The sequence below is a fragment of the Alosa alosa genome, chromosome 17 (assembly GCF_017589495.1).
Source record: "Alosa alosa isolate M-15738 ecotype Scorff River chromosome 17, AALO_Geno_1.1, whole genome shotgun sequence".
NCBI lineage: Eukaryota > Metazoa > Chordata > Actinopteri > Clupeiformes > Clupeidae > Alosa > Alosa alosa.
The window spans coordinates 27,987,377-28,013,855 of NC_063205.1; the positions used below are offsets into that span (position 1 = coordinate 27,987,377).

At 40.9% G+C, this 26,479-nt stretch overlaps 1 protein-coding gene across 3 annotated transcripts in view; it reads right to left on the minus strand.

Annotated features, from left to right (window-relative positions):
• Positions 1–2,568: 2,568 nt before the first annotated feature.
• The window catches only part of LOC125310919 (macrophage mannose receptor 1-like), a 30,452-nt gene continuing 6,541 nt past the window's right edge, over positions 2,569–26,479 (minus strand). For 2 of the 3 annotated variants that reach the window (XM_048268714.1, XM_048268712.1), the window contains 6 exons: positions 13,599–13,729; positions 11,422–11,694; positions 10,886–10,960; positions 9,345–9,707; positions 8,925–9,257; positions 2,569–3,314 (listed from right to left, as the gene is read on the minus strand). In XM_048268714.1, coding sequence (XP_048124671.1) covers positions 2,908–3,314; positions 8,925–9,257; positions 9,345–9,707; positions 10,886–10,960; positions 11,422–11,694; positions 13,599–13,674 — 1,527 coding nt within the window. In that variant the 5' untranslated portion in view covers positions 13,675–13,729 and the 3' untranslated portion in view covers positions 2,569–2,907. Of the gene's footprint in view, positions 3,315–8,924; positions 9,258–9,344; positions 9,708–10,885; positions 10,961–11,421; positions 11,784–13,598; positions 13,730–26,479 lie in introns of all 3 variants that reach the window. The other variant, XM_048268715.1, reaches the window with a different exon arrangement.

Consider the following 26,479-nt stretch of genomic DNA (forward strand, 5'->3'; position numbering starts at 1 on the left):
TTTCACAGTGCTTGAAATGTTGTATTTACAGTGATGCTTATAAGTATGCGAACTCCTTGAACAGTTTGGGGTTTTCTGTTGTTTTATCATGATTTTCTTATTTTATCATCACTAGTTTTTAAATATGAACTGTCAGGTGTATATATTTATCAAATGCATGGACTTCAGTGTTTCCCATACATTTACTTATTTGTGGCGGCCCACCACAATATCTACATTGTCCACCACACAATGATTTGTCCAGGTTGTACTAAAACCCAGGGCCACCCAAAAAGTGAAAAATCACACATGCTGTCAACATTTTTTTGGACTTTGGTGACCCACCTCTCACCCAAACAGTAAGGAATGTTGATTCTGCCTCCAGAATTGTGTACAGGTTACAGGTTACAATGAACTACCACACCAGTTTCCAGCCCTCTACCACTATTAGAACAGACATTATGGGCTTCCAAAAATGGCAGAAGATGAAATGTGAATTTCCAATGTGTCAATTAGGGCCGTGGCACCCGAAATTCAAATGGACGCCACAGGCAAACCGTTTGAGATATTGACCTGAAACTTCAAATTCCTTTGTTTGGTAACATAAGGTATATACTGTATTCTCCGGTTTTCAGCAAAATCTGAAAGGTGTCATGTACATGATACCCCAATATTGGCTGTTTTCACATGGAATGACCCAAAAGTAAGTGAACCCCCATCTGCATTGGTAAAGTCAAGTAGGTAATTGATTCATGTAAAACGTATTTGGGTGCTGAAATAATCAATTGAGCATACAAATGAAACAGGAAAGGGTTTGAGCAGCCATGATTAAAAGAGGGAGGAAATCCACCAAACCACTGTAGTGCCAAGGCATACCCACAGGGATCAACAATGGCAAGGGGAAAAGAGATATCTGAGGACGTAAGGAAGAGAATCGTGACAGTCCATCGGTCTGGGGAAAGCTACAAGACCCTCTCTATAAAGATTCCAGCTCCATTTATCCACTGTAAGACAAATTATTTGCAAATGGGGGCCATTCAACATCACAGCAACATTTCCTAGAAGTGGAAGCCCATCAAAAGTATGAACATGATGCATTAGAAAGATAATAAATTAGGTAAAAGCCAACCAACATATCACCTCTAGAGAGTTACAGACCTCGATGGCAGCATCTGGAATAATCTCCATGTGTCTAAAATCAGACAAAACTGTAACAGACACAACGTTAATGGGAGGGTTGCTAGAAGGAAGCCTCTGCTCCTAAGAAAGAACAAAACTGCCTGATTCAACTTTCAAAGCACTTCCGGAAGTCCTTTCTGTGGACATGTGAATCCAAAATAGAATTATATGGTCACAATCCAAATCGTCATGTTTGGAGGAAAGCCAATTTCCCCTTGGGTATCAATAAAGTATCTATCTATCTATCTATCTATCTATCTATCTATCTATCCATCCATCCAATATACCAAGAAAAGACCCCCACTCAACAGTGAAGCATGCTGGTGGAAATGTGGAGGTGCTGGGTTGTTTTTCTGCTTCTGGACAACTCCATATCATCATCACCATGAATTCTCAGGCCTATCAAAAAATTCTTGATCTGAACCTCATGTCATTCAGGGAGATGAAGCTAGGGAGGAAATATATTTTACAACAGGACAATGACCCTATAAGCAATCAAGCAAAATGACTAAATGAAGAATGCAAAGAAAAGGAAAACAGCTTCAGACCGAGCGAGGGGGAGTTTCGTAGAGAAAAAGCATCAGGCTTGCCTGGTGTCCCTTTAATGGGTACAGAAGGCATTTGGTTGAAGTAGTGGTTGCAAAGGGAGGTGCTACAAGAAATCAACTACATGGGTTCATATACTTTTGCAAATGTCATATTTTGAGTTTGTGCAAACTAAACCACTTTTGTTGAATTTTGTTGTAATTGAATTATATAACTTTCTTTTGGTTCTGTCTATTTTTCGGAAGGTCAGCTTTACAAATTGGAATTTGGATTTGCATTAAATAAGGTTATTTCGATTTTTTACAAAAACAACTGACCATGTCTGAGAGTTTACAAACTTTTAAGCAGCACTGTATATGATACTGTAGAAAAACAGTTTATTTGACCTTACATTATAAAGCGTGCAATGTCAAAGCTAAATCATGCATAGCTCACCCCTTTGTAGAGTCAAATAAAGTTAAAATTTCAGGTACTGGTAATTATTAAAGTAACACTATTGTCAACTAAGGGTGTCACGATTTCGATTTTATATTGAAATCGATCGAAATTACATCTGAATCTCAAACTTAAAAGTAGAATCGACGATGCAGCCACATCCCCAATGTCACGTCCAGCAGGTATGCCAAGAAGCACATAAACACACGCACGTGCTGAACTGCAGCGTCAACACTTTTATGCTGCAGCCATTCAAAATATACACATCAACCTACCAATATCAAAGCCCCTCTTGCTACATTGAAATCACCGGTGTGGAAGTATTCGTTCATTCACGTCAATTAAAACTAACTTAGCCTACTCAACTTAGCAAGTGAAAAGATTATCTAGTTACAGTCCAAAGTTACTTTAAGGCTTAAAATGCACATAAGTACGTATTCCATGAACACTAACCTTGGGTCTTTTCAGAGTGTGCTGAAACAATCAAATGAACATTCTGCTTGTTTCATTTCACTCTGTTCACGTCTCTGTTTTAGCGTAATGTTAGTTCTGTTTACATTACAACCTCAAGGTTGGAACGGATTCATAATAAAAAGCGTTTTCAAAATAAAAGCCCCCCGAAACAGAAAAGGAAAAGGCCAAAAAGAGTAAATAACATATAAGGAATGCTTAATAGTAATATTAGAAAAAGATCGAAAATCGAATTAAATTGTCACTTTAAAATCGAAAATTTAATTTTTTACATCAATTACATCGAGGATTTGGAGGTCAATCATCAATTACATCGCTGATTTGGAGAATCTTGGCACCCCTATTGACAACCCAATCGAAACAAAGAGCCCGCTGCTTGGTCATGCAGTTGATGTCAGCCCACTTGAAATCATCCTTCTCGGACATCAGGGCACCACAGTGATGGGAGAGGGGCAGCCGAGGCACCTGCCCACCCTTCCAGTTGTTCCAGGCCAGTGTCTGTCCAATGGTCCAGACCCAGAACCCGAGGAAGCTGCTCTGCTGCAGACCCACCCACACCGGTTTTGTGATGTTGAGCCTTCTCATCAGCCTCTTGGCGGCCAGTTGCTCTTTTTCTGACAGAATGCAGAAAGAGCCGTTGAATCCCCGACAGTATTCCAGAGACTCCTCCCAGGTCATGCTATCGTCACTGATATGGATGTGGTCTGAAAGAACAACAAATAAGCTCTGACATATCAAAGGCAGGCTTTATTTTGTAATATCTGAATAGCCATTCTTGCCAAAAAAGCCATCTTTGTTTCACTCTAATAAGACAAGGCAAGGCAAGTTTATTTAGCAGAGGTAATACACAGGGGTAATTCAATGTGTTTTACATACACAAAGGAAAGAGTTAATAAAAGCATAGGAGAGTAGTTTAAAAATGTTTAGATTTTAGGGCATTACGACTTGCCACTGAAGCTGTTTGATTCTAGCCTAGAAATCTAGACGCGCCCCTAGCGGCTGCCAGGGCTAGTCTAGCAACTCTCCGTTGGCTTGTGAGCTCCAGAAATCGAAACGTAATCAGGCCATTAAAATCGTGTATAGAGTCGTTTGGTGGGCTTAAAATAATGATTGATGGCAGAGTTGCAGCGGTTTGGCTTGAATTCCCTGCTACTTGAAAACAAATATCCTATTGCGTGCAGAGGGAATTTGAAAGACAACTGATTATCCCGCCCCTCGGACTGAGCACTGCGAACGGTGAGTGCCCAGACCCTACATTTTAATGTGGGTCTGGCTCGCCAGGCTAGTTTGATTCCATAAAATTAATAAAATCCACAAAACCTCTGTTTGAGGGAGTCATTTCAATAAATGCCTTTCATAGGTTCAGCTTGGAGTGATATCTGTGTGACGAGAAATGATGGCTTAAGCCAGGGATTCCCAAACTGTGGTACGCGTACCACCGGTGGTACAAAAGCTGCCACTAGTGGGTACACGAGATGAAAAGCGCAATGTCGGAAAGGTGTTAAAAATGATTACTTAATTAATAATCTAATTAATTAATAAATAATACATAATTTCAAATCAGATTATAATGATATGGAAACGTGAAATTCAAGGAAATCATTTGTAAACTCTATAATAGGCTATGTTTTCATTAAAAAATAAGCTACCTAGCTACAATGCACGTGATTTCCTGCGGGCAGCCAGAATATCTAGTGCTGGGAAGTTCTGCTGGGAAGACTCGTAGTGTAGCCTTTCTTACTCCACCCATGCATTCATGGAGCCAATCTTAGCCTTTGTTCCACCTAAAACTTCTTTCTGCTACTCAGTACGCCGACTTTGACGTTCCCTCCACCACCCCTCCAGCCAACTGCATCATCTCCCTTCAGCCACCGCCACCGGTTGATCCCCGTCTTGACGTAGCGGGGTAAGCTCCCCGCCCCTGCCTTCTTTCATCGCTGGACGGATCAGAGACAGGGCCTACGCCAAAGACTGTTATCTATTCAGGACACTTTATCATGCTTGTGTCCAAGCTACAGTGCCTATAAAAAGTCTTAATGTTAAAGCTGACCAAAAAGAGGAATAAAAAAAATCATAATTTTCTTTGTGAATGAATAATGTATCGTAAATAAATAAATGTTCTTCATTAAAATACAGGGTGCATAAGTGATGATGTGGGGTTATTTTAATTCCAAAGACCAAGGGAACCTTATCAGAATGTATAGTATCCTGGATCCATGAAATAACTGGCCTTTAAAAATAAAAATCTGCCTGGGTCTGTGTATCATTCGTTCATTTGATATTCAATTGAGAATCCAAAATAAAAAAACGAAAAAAGGACTTGTTTTTTCATTATTTGTTTATGAATGTGATACAAACCAACAAATAATGCTTTGTTTTTCAGACTTTTGATTTCATGGTTAGATCAAAAGTAGAACGTTTAAAAAACGGCCTCAGGCCCAAAACTGATTTTGATATTTATTTTTTCCGATTTCTGTGACCTGGAAGTCTATCCAAGTCACTTTCTTAGACCTGTCAGTGCTCAGTGTTGCCAATTCAGTGACTTTGTTGCTAGATTTAATTTTGGCCATCCCATAGCGACAGAAAATATTGTCTAACAACTATAGCGAGAAATTGGGCGACTTGCGCAACGATGGCAAACTTGGTTTAGTTGAATCGACAGAAAATCATCTCCCTTCTCATGCCTGTTTCGTTTATGAACATCGCGTTCGCCCAAAGCATTATAGAAGTAATGACTGGCCTAGGCTATGTAGTATCAGCCCATGTTAGGGAACGTAGGCCTAGATGTTAGATCTATCAGCTCAGATCATCATTTGTCGCCAACGTCATTGGAAGGCAGCCAGCTGCAGTAGCCTTCTGGTGAGATTACACCAAAGACAGTAGCTATGACAGGGAAACTAGGGACACATCGTTCAACAAGCACATTGATCAAAGGAAAGAGGGGCTACAACTTCATTCACAAACAGAGCAAATAATTCAAATCGAGCCATAGGCGTAGCCACAGGCGGGCCTAGGCCCGTCTACTTGTCAGTCCTGCCCGTCCAACTATAGGCCTACGTTCACCATCTGAAAAAGACGCGCAATTAACACAGAAACAGTCAAATCGCGAACAGGCGGCAGTTCTGTTTAATTGTCAGGTGTGAAATATTCCACTTTTTATGTCATAGACGTTGCATGCCTATGGAAGGAAAGGCTTTGCAGTAGGATTGTCCAAGCTGTTGCTTCAGTTTGTGTTTTAAGTTATGCGACTCACTGTTGCTGGGTTCATGCCGTTTTGCATAAGTTTAAAATGTTCAGCCGACTGCGTAATTTGCCATTTTTGTTCAATAAGTTCTACTTTTCATGTCATGAATGTAACATGCATATGATAAGGCTTTGCAGTTGTAGGCCTACAATATGGTCAATCTATTGTCTGGTAGGCCTAGTCCGATTTAACACTGCAAAACAGAAGCAGCAGCTGGCAATGGAAGTCAATAAATAATTTCCGGGTCACAGAAATCGAAAAAAAAAATAAATATCAAAATCAGTTTTGGGCCTGAGGCCGTTTTTTAAACGTTCTACTTTTGATCTGATCAAGAAATAAAAAGTCTGAAAATCAAAGCATTATTTGTTGGTTTGTATCACATTCATAAACAAATAATGAAAAAACAGTCCTTTTTTTGTTTTTTTTTATTTTGGATTCTCAATTGAATATCAAATGAACGAATGATACACGGACCTGCCTGTCTCTATGGGAATTCAACATAGGTTTAACATAAGGGTATGAATACGTATGCACCCTGTATTTTAATGAAGAACATTTATTTATTTACGCTATATACAACATAAAAACCCGCAAACGCGCCAACCCCTCCACTGGTGAATACCCCACACACGCTGGTTACGTGATTGCAACAGTCATGAAAACAAAGCCGAAAACATACCGCTCTTCCAGGGAACCAGGCATCTTCCCTGTTATGTCAGCACCGCTGCCCGATACACCTTTATTAGACAACGTGAGAATTAACAAGTTCAGCGACAGTAACAAAACAACGCTCCATCAAACTAAAACCTGGCCTACGTCAAACGCCAGCTCACAGTAAGAGGAGAAACGTTGTGCTTTTCCAACCTGGCGCACCTTGCTTCCGGAACAGGTAGATTAGGACCGAGCGGCCTCTTCCCACTTATCACGTCAGCCCAAATGAAGCCTCGCCCCCTTTTACAGCGTAGCGGGCGCGTTAAGTAACTACTGGTTGTGCAGGGACACACTTCCACATAAGGTACAGTATATAAGCCCTGAACCCTCATACACTTAACCAGGGTAGGAATTTCACGGCGGCCACGTCGTAGCCCCTTGCATTGGCCGTGATGCCCCTTTGGAAATCAGAGGTTTACAGGCCACGGTGGCCTTGGTGCCCCCTTCTTTCAATATTCTGCTTTGCGTCCTACTAATAGCAATATTTATTTAGCCTGTGGCCTTTCAAAACAATCTTAGCATTCACAGTATTTTACGCAGTGGAGAAAGTGTCAGTGCAAGAAAGAAAGTGCGTCCAAATTCACCCATTCTTCTCAGTTGAACTACTCGCGAAGTAGCCTACTCATCACACAGACATCACAAGTATCACATGAAAGGGCTTTTTCTCAGCTTTTAAACGACGTTAGCCGCTAATTGCTGTCGTGAACGGTTCGCGAGAAAAGTAAATAATATCATTCAATTTAATCATAAATTCTACTGAAGGTTTTGCGTCCATCTTCCTACCCATTCATCTCGGTGGAATACTTCACGAACCCTTCGTTTAACACAAGACAAACCATATATCAGAATAAACAGCAGACCTTACCGAACACAAAGGTGTAAAGCAGCCCCCTGTACAGTTAGCCGTTCCAGAGTAATCCCGTTTTGAATTTGCAGTAAATTTCAACATACATGGATGTCTCCAAATTTGCGCTTTAAGTTTTACACTGTGTTTAAATTGTTCCACATTATAACGGGCCAAATACAAAATAAATATTACAAATGTCGCCTAGATATCGGTAAATCAGAGGACAGCTGACTAAGAGTTTGTGAAAGTAGCCTTAATGATCACAAAATGCTAAGCAACCTTGAATTTCCCCTGGGGATCAATTAAGTATCTATCTATCTATCTATCTATCTATCTATCTAAGCATGCATCTAGGCTATTTGAGTTTCTTAAAGCTGAGCTGTGCTTAAATTGTTCAATACATGATTTCATAACAGGCCAAATATAAAATAAATGTTAAATATAGCCTAGATTTCTGTAAATATTAGATGATCAGATGATTTACAGTTCTATGTAATATGTCATGTTTCATGTTTTTGTAATGTTTCATACAGTGATGCAGGTCTACTGCAGTGAATAGGCTAAATACAACTTTGATCATTTTTATAGCCTACTACTGTTTGGTTAACTTTGGCCTTTGTGCCCCCCACCAAATATGCCCAACTGAAGGCCAAGTGGCCTTGCCCCCAGAATGGTGAAATTCCAAGCCTGCACTTAACTGACATCTGTCACAAGTTTGTGAGTGTGTAAGGGTTCAAAACGCTAATAACAGAATTGGTTGCCAGAACGCACATCAAAGTGTGTGAGTGCGTAAGGGGAAACATTGAGATTTAGGCACCAGCTAGCTACCATTACACTCAACACCAACTCATCTACATCCAAGCTGGGTTTGAGGCTGCACACTGCGCAAATGCACAACTAAAAAAATGACACAATGCTTGGGCTCCCTGGTCCCTGCTTAGAACCGGCCCTGTCCAGTCTGTTTCTGCACTTGACTAATGATGACCATCTAATTGACACATTTTATCAGCATCAGGGGTTGAAAACAAGCTGACAGAACACTCAGAAGAAGTATATACTTAGTATTTCCCAACCACAACGAGGACAAGGCAGCGGATGTAAACAGTGGATAAACTGTAGCATATGGTAAAAAACAGTGGTCTGACCTCATTGAATCGGATAATATTAAATCATTTATATGTGTGGCAACTGTAAGAATTTAAAGATTACTCTGTGTGAGAATATTAGATTCAGCATCATCAGAGCTTGGAGAAGCTCTTGGTTCAATCAACACCGTCTGTACCCACGTACTTCATTATTGCTACACACACACACACACACACACACACACACACACACACACACACACACAGGTACAGTGGCAGTGCATTCAAGTTTGTACAGACACAAACATACATACACTGGCACTTACACACATGTGCACACACTGGCACTGCACACAATTTTTACAGCCACATGCACACTCACACACACACATTCACACAGTCACACTGGCAATGTTAAAATATGTACCTTTGTAGCAGATGAGAGGAGTGATGGCCGTGTTAGTTTCTGGGTTCCATCCTTCATAATGGGAGATTCTCACTGCAGTTTTACTTGGTTCAAAAGCTGCACTGCTCCAGTTCCTATATCCTGACAGTCCTCCATCAGACCACTCCCAGCCGTCACATATCAAACCAATCCAGGAATCATTTGGGTTTGTCTTTTTTTCAATAAATACAGCGTTGTTCTGCTGTTCATCTTTGATGCTTACCAAGTCAATGTAATTCTCTCTGCAATAATCCTGAGCCTTTTGCCAAGTCTTTTTCTCTTTAATCAGTGTATACCTAGAGGAATTACTAGGTGCTAGAAAGAGAGACCAAATGGCATCATTAGTTCACATGGTGAAATGTTCAGAATGGTGGGTGTAATGTCACTTTTAAAGATATTTACCATCGCTGTAACAGATGAATGGTCTCTTTTCGGTGCAGTTTAAAGCATCCCATCCCCCATTTGCCGTCATGGCAACACAGTTGTTGTGATTATTTAAATCATTTTTTTTGTAAATAACAATATCACCATTTGACCATTTGTATGAATTGGAAGAACCTGTTAGACCAATTAAAGTACCAAGATGACCTTTTTTTGCCAATTGTAACAATTTTAATAATTGCTCTTCGTCTGTCTTGTCATATAGAGAGACAAGATCAGTGTAGTGACTTCTACAGATATTTCTGCCGTGAATCAAATCCATCTCTTTGATCACTAGTATAAGCGTCCTGAAGTCATCCAGAGGTAATGTTTCGTTATCCAAACCTAAGTGGAGAGACATGAAAAATGTATGGTGAAATGATGAAAAACTACATGGAAAAATGACATTGATATCCACACAATAACATACGCAGTACAGTGTGTGTGTGTGTGTGTGTGTGTGTGTGTATGCCAAGGCACCAGTCCTGTTCAGCCTCCTTCTCTTAGCCATGCCCACCTCTTCCATGTGTCCTGAGACACAGAGATGGTGTTCACCTGGAGTGCCACTTCGACGAAAGCCTATTCAACATCAGACAGCTCTAGGCCCACACACAGAGACACAGTCTCTGGCCTATACCGATCCTTTGGACTCTTAAGTCCTACCCGGACACAGTAAGTTGCTATGTTGGTAATTGCCTATAGAAGGCCGCTCAGACAATGGCAGAAGTGGCATTTGTCATGTTATGAGGTTATGTGCCATCAGAATGATTTTGGAAATGTTATGTTAAGGTAAACAATCTGTTTACCTTAATTACAATACATAACAAAATGACAGTGACACTAAAGGGCTTAGAACCAGAGTTATTGTTTCTGTAAGTGACATTTCACCAGTTTTGCAGGAGGGCCAGAACATCACCAACTGGTTCAGTGTGTTCAGTGTTAAGTCCTTTGTTTTTTTTACTAATAACTCTACAATTGCTTCCAAAATTATTTTCTCCTTTTATAAAGAGCTGATCAAGAGATTTCATTTGATGTACAGTATATATCACAATTTCACCAAAAATGTCACTTATGCCCCTCTGGTTCTCACCCCTATATACTGTTGTTGTCCTGTTGTTGTGTATTTTATGTTGATGCCACACATCATCAAGTAGATGACTATCCAAAATACCCTAATCCTGTAGGTAGGATGACAAGTCCCCAATGGGGCTGGAGACTGATGCGGTTCTGTACTGTTTTGCTGTAAAGTGTTAACATTGTGAATATAAATGTCCTTGTTACAACTAATAGTTGAATTACAACAGACCTTGTATCCATACATATACATCTTATAGGGGTAATTTCCTCTGAATATCAAATCCCTTTCAGGAGGATATACAGACAGATAGCAGTGTTTCCCATACATTTACTTATTTGTGGCGGCCCACCACAATATCAACATTTACCACCACACAATGATGGTTAGACAGATAGGATAGACAGAGAGATACACTCTCACACATACACATACACATAATACTCACAAGTGACATTGATCCACACTTCATTGCTGCACTGTGATTTTTCCCTGTTATCAGAACAATCAACTTCTCTGGAACCTGAAGCAGATCATACTACAGATATCGGTCCTCTGGTTGTGCTCTCTCTCTCTCTCTCTCTCTGACACACACACACACACACACATCTTACTGAGTGTAGAGCTCAGAGCCATATAAAGGTACCTTTATATGGCTCTGGTAGAGCTATATATTCAGAATGTTCCCTTTACTATATGGTGAATCGGCTATAAAGCAAACACTATATAGTCAGTCAGTGAATGAGTGAGTGAGTGAATGAACAAACATTTGGAACACAGCTTTAGAAGTCTTACCATGAATTGGTTCTACCTGTGGACAGGTGATATTCACTAATTAGCTGAACTAACTGTCGGAGGAGTTGGAATCAGCTAATTTAATAAATGGTTGGAAGAAATATGTGGTAGGACTTTGAGAATACAGTATGAGAATACAGTGGTGTCAGTGCATCAGACAATACATGAAGGAAAACCAGGATCACTCACCCGTTGATTTGTGAGTCTCTAGTCTGGTGTTTGATGTTTTGGGATTGTGTTTCCTCTCCCCCTGACACCAGTACTGGCCCTTATCAGACCCAGCAGCTCCAGTGATGGTGTAGGTGTGTTCATAACAGGGAAGTCTGGTCTGATTTGTGTCTTTATACCACTTATATGTCCAGTCACTGTGACACTCTATCTCACACGTCAGAGTGACCGTATCTCCAATTAACACATGCCCATCTGGACTGGCAGTCAGCTTAGCTGTAGGTTTACCCTTACCTGTTGGATACATTCAGTAAACACGCTGGTATGGGGCTGGTAGTGGCCTCATGGTCAGAGATCTGTCCTTCTACATGAAACATTAACAGCTGTGGCATGAAAATAAAATGTGATTAAGTATAGTAGGCTACAGGCATGTAGTAATCATGTCCTAAATACAGTATCTGGCTGATAACAATTCTTTGGTCTCTAAGTCAACATTAAGAAACTGAGGTCACAGCCCAATGCACCACTCAACTGACTTCACCTTTCACCTCCCAAATCAATGGGCGCCCACTCAAACTAGTATAACAGTTAATCTATCTTAGCTCCACATTCTCTTTAGAGTTTTGCCTTGATAGTGTAATAATAAACTACCCTGGAAATCCAGAGTTGGTGATGAGTAACAATGCTCATCATTACCTATGCCCTATGCCCTGGAGCCGAGCTGCACCAATCACAACATTGGTCGTAGTGTTATCCAATTGTGTCGAAGTCTGGAAACAGTCAGTAAACATATGGTTGTAGTGTTATCCAATTGTGTGAAGTGATATTTTCAAATGCATGCTTGGTGCCGCACCTTGAGGTGGGCCATTTTCATTACTCATAGCCAGACCCCTAATCTTTCAGATTCTGGATTTTCAGGCTAATAATAAACAGCCATTTCAACAAAACCTCATACTTTACACAACTTCACAAAAAGAGTTTTTGACAACAAAAATGTGACAGTCAGCACTTAAGTTGCAGTGCAAAATGCAGTGTGTGTCTCTACTCTGCCTAGAAACATGGACCCCACACAGACAACACATCACAAGTTTAGATCAAATCCTCTTCCTGTAAATAAGATAGAATCATCATATTGAGATCCTCTCCATGACCAACACACCATCTGTATGATGAGGCTTTGGCAAAAAGGCATCTTGACTAGATGGGCCACGCTATCCGCATGCCTGACCTTCACCTTCCCCACCAGGGTTAGACTGGCCATCTGGCATACCGGGCATTTTCCCGGTTGGCCAATACACCTTGGGGCCAACAGATTTATACATTTTTTAAAACATGGGCAGCAATCTGTAAACCGGTGAAAAAAACTGCATTGCTAGCAGAGCTGAAAGCTGAAACCTCTATCAGGTGCAGATCTGGCCCAGTCAGATACCATATGTCCACTACAGACAGAACGAGATAGATAGATAGATAGATAGATAGATAGATAGATACTTTATTAATCCCCAAGGGGAAATTCAAGATCTAAATATAAAAAAAGATCTAAAGGCTTTCATGCTGATCGGCCCAAAAGAAATTGTTATATGGGATCTGAGTAGTTATCTCTACTGTAGGCTGTCTAATGTAGCACTTTTTTTAATATCTTCTAGCAGAGCCTCCTTTTTGACAAGTCCTTGTATTTTTTACGGAGATTGTGTTCTCCAGCCACTCTAACCACCAATGAGTCAGAGAGAGTGAGTACACTCACTGTTCACTTGTAGTGCTCCATGGCACTTAGTGCAATACGCATATTTACTGCCATGACTGTATGATTGGGCCTGACCGATTGTAGTGGACCATTTTGGCCAAAAAATTCCGGGGCCAATTGTTTGTCTCAGTCCAGCCCTGTTCTATACCAATCTCTTTATGGCCAATTCAGCATTGCAAAATGGGTAATGGCAGTATAAGGACTATGCCAAAGGCCTCCTGAAGTGCTGTAAAATAAACCAGACCCAAGGTGAACTTCTGTGTCATATGTGCCAGGATGACCAAAACAATTACACAACACCTTTCTTTACAGGAGGGCTGAAAGACGTGTCCGACAACACCAGAGGGCAGCCGACATTAAACCAACCTCTTTCTGATGCAACAGATGGACAGCTAATAAGAGTGTGTGTGTGTGTGTGTGTGTGAGTGTGACCACAACTGTAGGTTGTTCTTACCTGTATCAGAACTGGCTAGAACAGCTAGGATAGGGATTACCATAGCCATGGTAACAAACGTCATCCTTAGCCTCATCTGCTTTTTTGGTGTAGTGTACTTGGATGATTTTCTTCTGATTGGGATCTCACAACTTTAGGGAAAAGATAAAGTTAACAAAAATAATTGACAATTAACATTGATAATTAACAAAAAAACTGACAAGTTGATCGCTGTTAGAGAATGTTGCCCACATAATTAGCATCTGTTTTCCAATGCTTAGCGTCATTGTAGCCTAAATTTAGCAACAGTTTATCAGTTTGTGTTCTCTCCCTCACCATCACCAAAAGTCAGTGTGAAGGCTTTAGTAGGCTATTTAAGCTACAAAGAACTGCAGTATTGCCAGGATGACTATAGGACCCTTGCCTGGGAGGGAAGTATCTCAATTTTGACTAAAAATATGCTTCCCTTGTGTTAGAAAGTAGGATGACCAGACATCCTCTTTTGCCTGGACATGTCCTCTTTTTTAAACCTAAAAAGGCGTCCGGGCGGAATTTTAAAATCGTCCGGGATTTTGTTAGCCTAAAACGTGTTGAATTGGAATTGCTCTCTCTTTCATTCACATATGAGTCACGCCCTGCCCCTACAGTTTGCTTTGCATTGAGTGGAAGTGTAGGGCCTGACCTTAGAGCTACCGTCATTTCATTGGTCGATAGTATTCTCTGTAAACATTTAATTGGTCAGTCACCTCAATAGCACAAACTCCTTGTTTACCACTGGCAAAGCGCATGGCTACCCGGCATCTTCAGCCATGCCGAAACGCAAGTGTAAGACCCCGTTTACACGAGCATGTGTATTTTTATAAACAAAGACATTTCCCTACGTTTGAGCCTTTCATTTAGACGCAAACGGAGAATTCGCCTCGTTATCCAAACAAACTCCGGCCAAAGTGATTTTTTTGGAAAACATTGTTTATGCGTTTGGTTGTAAACTGTGGTAAACGGAGTTTTGGGCAGCCAACGTCACAGTATGCGACAGAAGTACACCAAATGTGCGACCAATGTTTACATTTACATGTTCTCACGTGCGACTTCACATTTTGGGGCTGAGGTGATCATGGATGCGCTCAGAATAGCCATCGCGTTTATGTTGGTGCAGACCTTTTTGTCTGTTTGAATTTGCAAATTCAGCTCCTCTTTTATGTGGAGGAGCATAGAAGAATGAGTGCTCGGAGGTCAGCAATGTTGCAACAACTTCTCCTCCCTCCAACACGAAAAACCAGTTGGTTGGATTCTGATTGGTTAATGTGAGCTTGAGCTTATCGTTAGACTGCCACTGTGGTTTGGCGTGCTCATGACAGCATGTATGTACACGGGTTCGTGTAAACACATTTAAAAAAAAAAAACGGTCTCGTGTAAATGCAGTTTTATTTGCAAATGTAGATGGCCAGATATTCGTTTAGGAAAATACCCTGCTTCGTGTAAACGTAGTCTAAGTTCACTGACAAATTAAAACATAAATTTCCATGTTTTCGTCTCGGTCGAGATTAACATGAAGCTGAGTGCCTGACCTGCAAAGCAGGCACTTACGTGTCGGTCGCAAGTAAAGGTGTCAACGACCCACAGGCACACATATGTTCAGCAAAGCATCGAACAGCAGCGAGGGGCAAGAGCTCATCAGCTAAAGTGAGAGTACAGCTGTCACTGCTGCCTAGGCTGCCTATGCTTTCCACACGGTTAAGCACCACGAAAGCTAGCTACAGGTCAATGGACTGCACTTCTGGCTTGTTAAAAAAGGTTTCCACAGATTCTCCAACAGCTCAAATATTATCAAGCGCTCGAAGTGCCGGTTCGAACCCCGACCAGTAGGAACGGCTGAAGTGCCCTTGAGCAAGGCACCTAACTCCTCACTGCTCCCCGAGCGCTGGGATTAGTTTTTTTAGCCGGGATTATGCTACTATCTGCTACTATACCGCTGCGTCGACGTTACTTCCGTGATTTGGGAAAAGCCTGTAAAAGTCCTGGCAGGAAGCATGCATAAGGATGTAGATCCAGGAATGCACTAATATTTTGTTCGTAGTGCCAGTTTGCAACAATTATTAGTTAACACTAAGTTGTAAACACTTAAAAAATATAAAAAACTGGATATACCAAAAAACGTTGATGTAATCGCTTCCTGCAAGGACTTTTATGGGCTTTTCCCAAATCACGGAAGTAACGTCGACGCAGTGGTAGTAGCAGATAGTAGCATCCATCAGGCGCATCCAAGTGTTATTTAAATAAACTCCTGGTGTATTTACAAACTTTTCAATGCCTTGATTTATGAGTAAAGGTCATAGTTGTACTACTGTAGAAGTTTCGTACCATTCAGGGCATTATTGGTGGGGTAATTTACGAGATACAAGTTGGTACCATTACGACTGCAGAAACTCATTAGTTTCTGACAGCGCTACTCGACCAGGGTTCGACCAAGGGAAAACAGGTTCTGGGAGGGTGTTTGGCTCGGGGTCAGGGTGCACTTTAACAGGGTGCGCTTTAACAAATTAACAAGTTAAGAACTAGATGTACCGCATAGCGGTACAAAATATGACCGCCGCTCAGTCCTGTACATCCGTTCCGCGAAAATAAATCACACTTCAATTTGTCTCCATATTTTACTCCATCCCCCACTCTTGAAACTTTTGTGTATGCTTGTTTGGCATGCCTGAGTGTGTGTGTGCGGCTGCACGGAAAGTAGCCTACTGGTGCTGAAAAGGTGAATAGATTGTAGAATAGCCAAAGAAGATGTAGCATTGTTATAAAACCTTTAAAATCTCTAAACAATCACAAGTAGGGCAGTTCATCACAGTTCATCCATTGCAACTGGATTGATGAAAGGTCACTTACACCTGTAGGCTACATTGTATTTGGGAAAAGCAAAAAGTATCAGCATAATGTTATTTATTTATTTATTTATTTATTTTTATGTATTTATAAACAAAAACATCTCTCAGTTCCATGCCGTTTTCAACAGCTATCAAAAACAAAGGTCATTTTTGGATGGATGGATTTTTTGCAGTGGTGGAGGAAGTACTGAAACTCAGTACTTAAGTAAAAGTACAAATACACAGAGAAATATTTACTTTAGTAAAAGTAAAAGTACCACAATGACAACCCTACTTAAGTAAAAGTAAAAAGTACCTGCTTTTAAATGTACTTTAAGTATTAAAAGTAAAAGTATTTGCATAATGATTTATTCTCTTAATATCTATATTCTAAAAGGAAAAATCAGTATGGGCTGTGGCATTTTAATCTAGTTAGTTTCTAAGCTAGTTTTAGGTTATACTCGACTAGATAGTTTTAAGTTAATGCAATTGTGCTTACCATCTGTGGCCCATTACATTCTGACCTACAATTCTAGAGACTGTAATTCTGGTTATCTACTAGGATGATCTACTGAGTAATCTCATTCAGCAAAACACGAGAGCCTGAAGTTTAACGGGGTAGACAGAGGAAACGTCGGGTGGATCGTAATGCCAATTATGCTGATTGAACAGAAAAGTTGCTGAGAAAGGTGTCTTTATGATTAAATTCAGTTTCACTTGCGCAGACGCATAGACATTGAATGAGCGCTGACGTTACACCACAATTGTAGGCTATGCATCTTTATTTAATCACACACAATTAAGGAATATTTCCTAATCTGGAAAATGTTACGTCTTTTCCGGCCACCGGTTCATTAATAGTCTACCATTCATTTGTGCCGCAAATGATCAGATGTGTGACAGAAACATGGGCATAGCCTGTAACTTCGCTGATCCGCGGATAGCAATCTCATCGGAGAGGAGGCCCTAACGCTGCAGATAACAGACAGAGAAAGGCACAGAACACAGTTGCATGTACAGTGTAGCCATGGGTCTGGTGATATACCGAATGCAGATGGCTACAAGCTCACGCTTTGCCTGGTCTAGACTAGAAGCTTATGTTTCTAAGAATGCACGTAGCGCTCCAGAATCTTTGGTAGCAACCCCCCCGGTAAAACAAACGTGTTTGTCAGAGAGGAAAAAAAAAACTGATCATAAAATGTATCGTAAAAAGTAACGATGGTGTTGTAGAAATGTAGCGGAGTAAAAGTACAGCTAATTGCTGTAAAATGTAACGAAGTAAAAGTCAAAAGTATGCACTATAAATTTTACTTAAGTGAAGTACAAATACGTGGAAAATTTACTTAAGTACAGTAACGAAGTATTTGTACTTCGTTACATTCCACCACTGATTTTTTGTGAATGTTTCTTCTTCTACATAAGATTTTAGTCATCTTTAGTTCATGTAATACTTTATTGTCAATGCACAAATTAAGTAACAGTAGTCTGAAACGTTATTGTTAATGCACAAATTAAGTAACAGTAGCCTAGTCTGAAACGAAATGCTGTTTTACATCTAACCAGTGGTGCAAATAACTGACATGTCCAAATGGGCCTTGATGAAATGCATTCGCTAGACTGTTCATACACATTTTAACGGGCCAAAGTTGAAGAGCTTTTGTCCGTTATTGTTCGTGCAAATATAGGCTGATTCATGTTCCCTTGCATTGTGTAACTGAGGTCCATGGCTAGTCTGGCTTTCATCAGACCAAGCTCAATCTTTTAAGAAATCAAAAAATAAATAGCGGGCAGATCAGGCTGGGTTCACCCAGCCTAGTCCATAGGCACCGATATTGTTTAATTTTTCCGATTGAGATATACACGCTCTGGCTATTCTAAATGCAAAAATGCATCAGGGAGTTATGACAAAACGGTAACTAACAAACTAGATCCTAATAGAAAGCTGTTAGCTTCCCTAAGCTACAGGTAGGATTATAAGGTAGGCCTATTTACAACATAAATTGTCAATAGGCTATGCTGGCGACACAAATAAAATCTCCTTTGGAAACCAATGGCTTACGCCTTACAGTATCAAGCGGACTTAAACTGTCATATCGTGGCGAAAAGTTGTAATAACATTCACGCAGCTCCATGAGTCAAGGAAATAGGCCTGTCAAACTCGATTCCTTTTAAGGATCCGGGTTATTCTGAGTCACTCACTAAACTGATCCGGGTTGAACGAGTCACTTGAGTCACTTGAGTCAGTATTGCTAAATCGCAAAGAAATTCAGTCCTACGTTCAAGCAGTGCCGTGGGGTGCTTCATTTCGTTAAGTGCCTTCTCATGTTGGATGTGGATCCTCCATGATTTGAAACCAGGTTTTTGCAGCACTTGCATTTAGCCTTTAGAGTTTTGCTCTCCTGGTCAAAGTGCATCCACACATTGTTCATCTTTTTGGTGCTCATGTTCAGAAACTTTGATCTTATTGACAGAGAGGGTAGCCTATATTATAATAATTAATTATTTGTTGTTGTTTTGTTAACAATCGAAAAGTTTGCCTAAGTATAATGCTACTCTGCTACAATGTTTATTACCACTACTACTAATAGTAGGCTACTAGGAATCTATTCTAATAAGTATTATAGGCTGCTAATACTAGGCAACTAATATTACTATTAATCATGGCTATACTGTTAGGTAGCCTAATATAATATAATATAATATAATATAATATAATATAATATAAAATAGCCTAATATAATAGCATCAAAACCTCCACCCACTCACGGGAAAGAAAGCAGTTTGAGCCAGACTGTTTATTTATTGTCTTAACCTAGCCTAAGCAATTGACTTTCAATGTAGACATAGATACAGGAACGTACAAATGCCCTGCAGTGAATAAATTATTATTATTGTTATTATTATTATTATTATTATTATTATTACTACTACTACTACTATTCTCATTAGGCCTATTATTATTATCACCTTGACACGAGTAGAAACTAGGGGCTACTCGCCGCTTCCTACAGATCCACTCATGTAGCCGGCTGATTCGACTGACTCGCACTCATAACAACATAACGTAACCAGTCCGCCCGGCTGATCCAAATGACCCAGGTAGGCTAGCCTACTCAAGCAACTCCATACAGAGCTTGCAATGTTTCGGACTGTCTTCGCGACCTAATTGCATTTTAAAGTAGGCTATGCGTGCAGAATATATGTTATTTCAGAAGTGAAAGAATGGCTTTTGTTGTGGATTTGCTTTTCACCTTGACGAGGAGTTACTCGCCCCTCTAAAGATCCACTCATGACAACGTAGCCGGCTAATTCGGCTGACTCGCACTCATAACAAGATAACGTAACCGGCCCGCTGGGGTGATCCGACTGACTCAGGTAGCCTACTCAAGCAACTCCATACAGAGCTTGCAATGTTTCGGACTGTCTTTGCGACCTAATTGCATTTTATAGCAGGCTATGCGTGCAGAACATATGTTATTTCAGAAGTGAAAGCATGGCTTTTGTTGTGGATTTGTTTTTCACCTTGACGAGGATAGGCTACTCGCTGCTCTAAAGATCCACTCATGACAACGTAGCCGGCTGATTCGGCTGACTCGCACTCATAACAACGTAACCGACCGCCCGGCTGATTCGACTGACCCAGGTAGATACTCAAGCAGCTCCATGAGCGTGCAGTTCGGACTGTCTGCACGACCTAATTGCATTTTAATATGCTACATCTATACACCAAATCAAGGCTTTTGTTGTGGAATTGCTTTTCACCTCGAGGAGGAGCTACTCGCTCTCGCAGATCCACTCATGACAACGTAGCCGGCTGATTCGACTGACTGGTACTCAACGTAGCCTAACCGGCCGGCTGATCCGACTAACCCGGATTGCTACTCAGCCGCTCCAATCTGAGTCTCATGGTCTGTGAGTCTGCAATTTTTCCGGCTCTGCGGGAAGTTAACCAGTTATCTCGGACTGCCTGCTCACTCAGTCGCTTGAGTTAATTTGTGGAGTTGTGGTTGCCTATGAAATTGTTACAATTTTGGCAGCTACAATGGCTAGGGCTAGGAGGCTAGTTAATGTTGCAAGAGGTTTGTGTGTGGCGCTGTTTATCGTTTTAGATTGAATTGTAGTAGGACTCAACTGATCCGAGTTAATGATACTAGAGACTCGCGACTCATGGGTTAATTTAAAGACACGGGTGAAAGATCCGAGTGAATCACGACTTAAACACCTTTACAAGGAAAGCGCGAATGAAGTAGCCACTTCTAAATGGGACCCACTACACAGTAGCTTAAGGTGTGTTGCTAAAGCAGCCATAATGAAATGAAGGTGTCATTGTTTGGATACTTCACACACACATGCTTTTTAATTTCACAGACTACAACTACCAAGCTGTAATCAAAGCACATCGATTCCCCTCTCACACCCTGCACGCACTTAAAACAAAATAAACAGTCTCACGCATGTATAGGCAAAACTGTATCAGACCAGTGTAACGTTGGTAAATCTTCCATTGCACAGAATGATTTTGTAGCACGTGCAATAAATGACAGTCGAAAGATACAAACAGTGCTGCTATCAATTTGCTTGGGATAACCGTGATTTATAGTTTTCTACAAATGCAATCAATCAAATGCCTCCATCACTCAACCAACGCTAACGGTAACATTACCTAGGTCCTTATTGATATTACAAGATTAAGCATTACCTGCAGTAAAAACCAAGCATGTCCGATAAACATCCTCAGATTTATTTCGGCTTCAAGAAGAAATGGGAATTACACTTCATGTGAACATCGTCCTATCCTTATTAGATGTTCTGCAGTAAATTACAGTCCTTGTAGGAAGCGTCCATTGTTTTTCCAAACCCACTTTTAACTTCCAACAAAATTCGTCTCACTGCAACGATCGCCATCTAGTGGACAAGCGACTACTTATCGCCAATACTGAAAATGCAGCCATGATGATGATGATGATGAATATTTATTTTGGCTTTCTTTTAATCCTACTGAATTTGTAATTATGTATCGGCCGTTCTAATACCGATAGTATGTGGGTGCCTGTGTGTGTGCATGTGTATATGTGTGCACCGCCATTTTTACAGGCCAATGAGTGTACAGTCACTAAATGTACACATAACCTAATTTTTTTTAGACCCCCATGGATGAAATTCTACGAAACTTGGCAAACCCCCAGAGAATGCCAGGTCAATCATACACATAAAATTTGGTGCAGTTCTGAACATCTTAACTGAAGATAGGGGCGATTAAAGCAGAATAATATTGCATTTTCATTTTTTTACGGGGGGGGGGGTGAAAATCACAAATGAGTGATTATGAGCCAGGTTGATATGGGCCCTTGAGACCAACATACCATAAAAGATTCTTCATCCTCAGTGTCACGGTTCAGGTAGTTATTTAGGAAAAACTGTTTTTTTTTTTTTGCGGTTCGGGGGGCCCAGCACGGGGTGGTGGTGGTCCCGGGCCAAAAATGAAATTTTTTCGTAAAAGTCTAGTGGGGCTACATACCCACCAAATTTCATGTACCCGGTGGTTGGTGTCGGGTATCAATGACCAAAAATTCAGGGAGTAGATGACAGGAAAAATTCTTGAATTGTGTGCATGTGTGCGTGTACAAATTTATGTTTATGTGTGTGGGTGTGTGTGTGTGTGTGTATGTGCGTGCTTGTGTGTTTGCCTGCGTATGTGTGTTTGTGCATGTGCATGCATGCGTACATATGTCTGCTGTGTGAGTATGTGTCATACGTATGATTACTGTAAATGTATGTGTGTGCGTGTGTATCTGTTTATGCACATGTGTGCACATGGAATGGGTTAACATGACCCCTGGAGGCAAACATACGGAAAAATTGGTCATCCTAGGCCCTACAGTTCTCAAGATCTCAAGATATTCACAGAGAACTGTGTCTGCCCTACCCTCCTTTCGGGGGGGTCCAGTCCAGCGGGGGGGGGGGGCTACAGATCAAAATGAAGAATGACGGTTCCATGCTATCCATGTGGGGGTACATGCCCACCAAGTTTTGTGTACCCCGGTCTTTCAGTGTCCCGGGAATCCTTGTTGGTGTACGTCACTAAATGTACACATAAATTATTTTATTGTAAGGCCCCCCATGAACGAAAGTACACAAAACATAATGATCCTACACTTTTAATTTCGTGCAGTTTTGACCTTGTAAGCCAAAGATATTGTGATGAAAACACCTAATTTTTTGCTTTTTAATTTTTAACTAGGTGGCGCTATACATGAAATAAGTGGTAATGGGATGGGTTGACATGCCCCCTTAAGACCAACATACATAAAAAAGGTGGACCTCCTAGGCCCTATGGTTCTCGAGATATTCACAGAAAACTGTCTCCGACCACCTACAGGCCAGTTGGTGTCTAGTAACATAAATGAATTTATTGTGTGGCCCCCCATGAACGGAATTCCACAAAACTTGGCGTGCATACAGAGGGTGTCATAATGATCCTACACTTCCAATTTCGTGCAGTTTTGACTATGTTAGGTCACAGATACCTTCAATTACAACACCTCATTTTTACTTTTTTGTGTTTAACTAGGTGGCGCTATACATGAAATGAGTGGTTATGGAATGGGTTGACATGGCCCCTTGAGATCAACATACAAAAAAATGGTCCTCCTAAACCCCACGGTTTTGAGATATTCACAGAAAACTGTGTCTGCCCTACCCTCCTTTCGGGGGGTCCAGTCCAGCGGGGGGGCTACAGATCAAAAACGATGGTTCCATGCTATTCATGTGGGGTTACATGCTCACCAAGTTTCGTGTACCCCGGTCTTTCAGTGTCCCGGGAATCATTGACGGAAATTTGGGCATGCGAAGAAAAAAAAAAAGAAAAAAAAAAAAAAAATCTGACTAAACCTATATGACCGCCGCTTCGCTGCGCGGCGGTCATAATAACAGATACACCAGATGAAACAGTATACCAAATAAGATTACAAACCCAAATATTAAAGGATAGAAAGAGAGGGATAGAGAGAGTAAGACAAAGGGAGACAGGGAGAGGGGGAAAGAGGGAGGGAGCAGACCAGGCAGAGCCTAGTCAGTCCAAGAAAAAGGCAGAAGACCCAGAAGAAAAGAGAGCAAGCTTGACAAGATTCCCCTCTTTTTATCATTCATTTGGGCCACCCCCGACTCATCAGGACCAGTGCTCGAATTACGTGTGAGCCAGAGGGAGCCGAGCTCCCTTAGAGTGAGGACTGGCTCCCATGAAAACAACAAAGTCAAAAATCTGAGGGGGTCTCTCATATCTGAAGGTGTCTAGCATTGTAATTTAATCTTAAATGCTCATTATCCATCCCTGTGTGATCTCTTACCATTAAAATGTTACCTTTCATTTGAGACCAGGATTATGCTTCTACACAAAGGGGTTCATGTGCAGTAAGCATTTGATTGTCAGTATGCATTTTGGATAACCAAATATGCTATATCCTATGGGGAGTTTCCATAGGGTATTTTACAAAACGCATGAGCATACCTTGGCAAATAATGGTCTAAAGTAAGTAGTTTTCATTCTATATTGATCTACTTTTGCACACAGCTTCACAAGACCTGATGCTAGGGCTTAGTTGTGTTTCTAAGTCATCTCAAGTGACCTAGAGGGCTGAAATGTGGTCAGTTCAGAGATACTTGTTATCCGGCAGAATGAAAAAATAGTATTCTAGCCTCTGTAACTCTGTGTCAATACATCACATTTCTGATTGTTATCCAAGAAACTACAGTGTATAAGCTTTCCGAAGAGTTCAGGCATTTGATTATAGGCCAAAGTATGTAGGAGCAATGATCTCCTAAGTAGATGATGTACAATGTCGGGCAAAATACTCAGAATGGGGCGCATGCATAAGAATTTAAATTAAAATATAGGCTACTACTGGACGTAGACCCACCCTACGCTCTTGAACGCAGCATGACTGCACTTCACCACCACACCACTAGACTATATGAGCAAACCGCATGTGATCGATTTGACAGCACTCGGAAGTCCGAAGAAGTCACCCTGCTTTGTCTATTTAGGCGTTCATTGGGCTAGCCTATGGTTTGACGTGCCATAATACAGCCTACTTCAATGATTGTGTGAATTGATCTGTAGCTATCCTCTGCCATTCAGAGCTCCAGAAAGTTCCCAGATATTTTGAAACACCTGTTAGCAATCTCTGATGGCGGAATATTCAATGGCTACCCAACATCTCAGTGCAAATTCCAAAATTATTTGTCTATTTATTTCCACGGTTCAACACACGAGATGACTAAACACCCAGGTGTTAATATTACTATGCGTATATTAACCTATAATACTAGAACATAGTTTGGTTGCAATGGCTTTATTAATTCCTGCCAGTGCATTTTCCCTGTGTATAAGTTAAAGACTACATGCATTATTGTGACACTGAGGATAGCCTATCTGAGACGGTGGTGTGGTTGAAATGATTTACGTTGTGAAATTGAGAATGGCACTCCGACTAAATCGTTTAGTCTATTTCTTTGTATTGTTAAATTGAAATGAAATATGGACAATTCCAATCAATAATATGTTGAAATGAATTAGAAGGAAACAATTTCTATGAAAAATCTGTCTGTTGTGTGCGTGTGTCAAGTTATAGCCAAGGCCTACCGTGTGTACTGTATACTGCCCAAAAGCGAAACTCGCGGCTAGGCTATTTAATTGTATCGCCTTTAGGCTATGTGCGGGATGTGCCAACTTTTGAGAGAGACCCCCTTAAAGACAAAAAGATAATTCGAACCCTTATAAGGACCTTTGTTATCTGAGGGGGATGGGTGTGGCCCAGGTGGATATGATACCTTTCGACTATAGTGTAGTTCTTAGTCTATAACTATGCACAGATACATTAGATTGTAATGAAACAATGATCAGACTGTTGCCCACATTACAAGTATCAATTCAAGACCAAACATGAATGTATTATTCACAACATACATTTATAGATTTTTAGAAATGACTTCCACTTTCCAAGTTTCCACTGGTGGATTTGAGTTTTGCTGTATGCTAATTACTTTAGCTTAGCCTCCTGGGTAGGAATGTCCTTTGTTTGTAATGGGGGTAGCCATGTGTCAGACCTTTTCAACTTTGTACTGAAATATTGGCCTTGCAACTGCAAAAGGCATTTTTTAGAAATGTAAAAATAGTCGGCCAAAACGACGGTGCTTACTCTAGTCACAAACAAGTTTAGTGGAATCCCTGTTACATACGGTCTCGCTCGCAAGCAGATTCCTTCAAATGTGCTATTAGACTATTAGCCTAGAATCTAGACGCACCCTAGCGGCAGCGGGCTAGTCTAGCAACTCTCCGTTGGCTTGTGAGCTCGAAAAATTTAACTTCTATCAGGCCAATCAAATCGTGTATAGAGTCGTTAGGCGGGCTTAACATAATGATTGATGGCAGAGTTGCAACGGTTTGGCTTGAATTCCCTGCTACTTGAAAACAAATAAGATGGATGTTGCTGTTAGCGAACAGTGTGAAACGAGTTAAGCCTTTATTAAGTTGGCAAAAGTTTGAACTAGCCAACTAGCTCTGCTGGTGGGAAACGCATGGGACTCAGCGCTGTCCTATTACGTGCAGAGGGAATTTGAAAGACAACCAATTATCCCGCCCCTCGGACTAAGCACTGTGAATGGTGAGTGCCCAGACCCTACATTTTAATGTGGGTCTGGCTCATCAGGCTAACTGACTATCAAAATACCGATGCACTGTTTGAAGTTGCACTTTTTGCTGTTAAAGGGAATGACAGATGTAATTTTAGGATGTTACGCCCAAAACACTACCTTGTTCTAGTCGGTGACTGGCGTGTATGTGTGTAGTGCAGTAAAGCAATTTGTTACATCGCAAGGCTGCAAGACTTTCTGTCTCTGAGTCCAGAGGGCCGCCGGCCCAAAGTTGCCACCCTTTGCCCCAGAAAAAAATTAAAATAACCATTCCAATGACTCAAAAGCTGTGAAGTTAAGGTAAATTAAATTACATTTTCGGTTACTGTGGTAATACCTCCCCAAGCACTA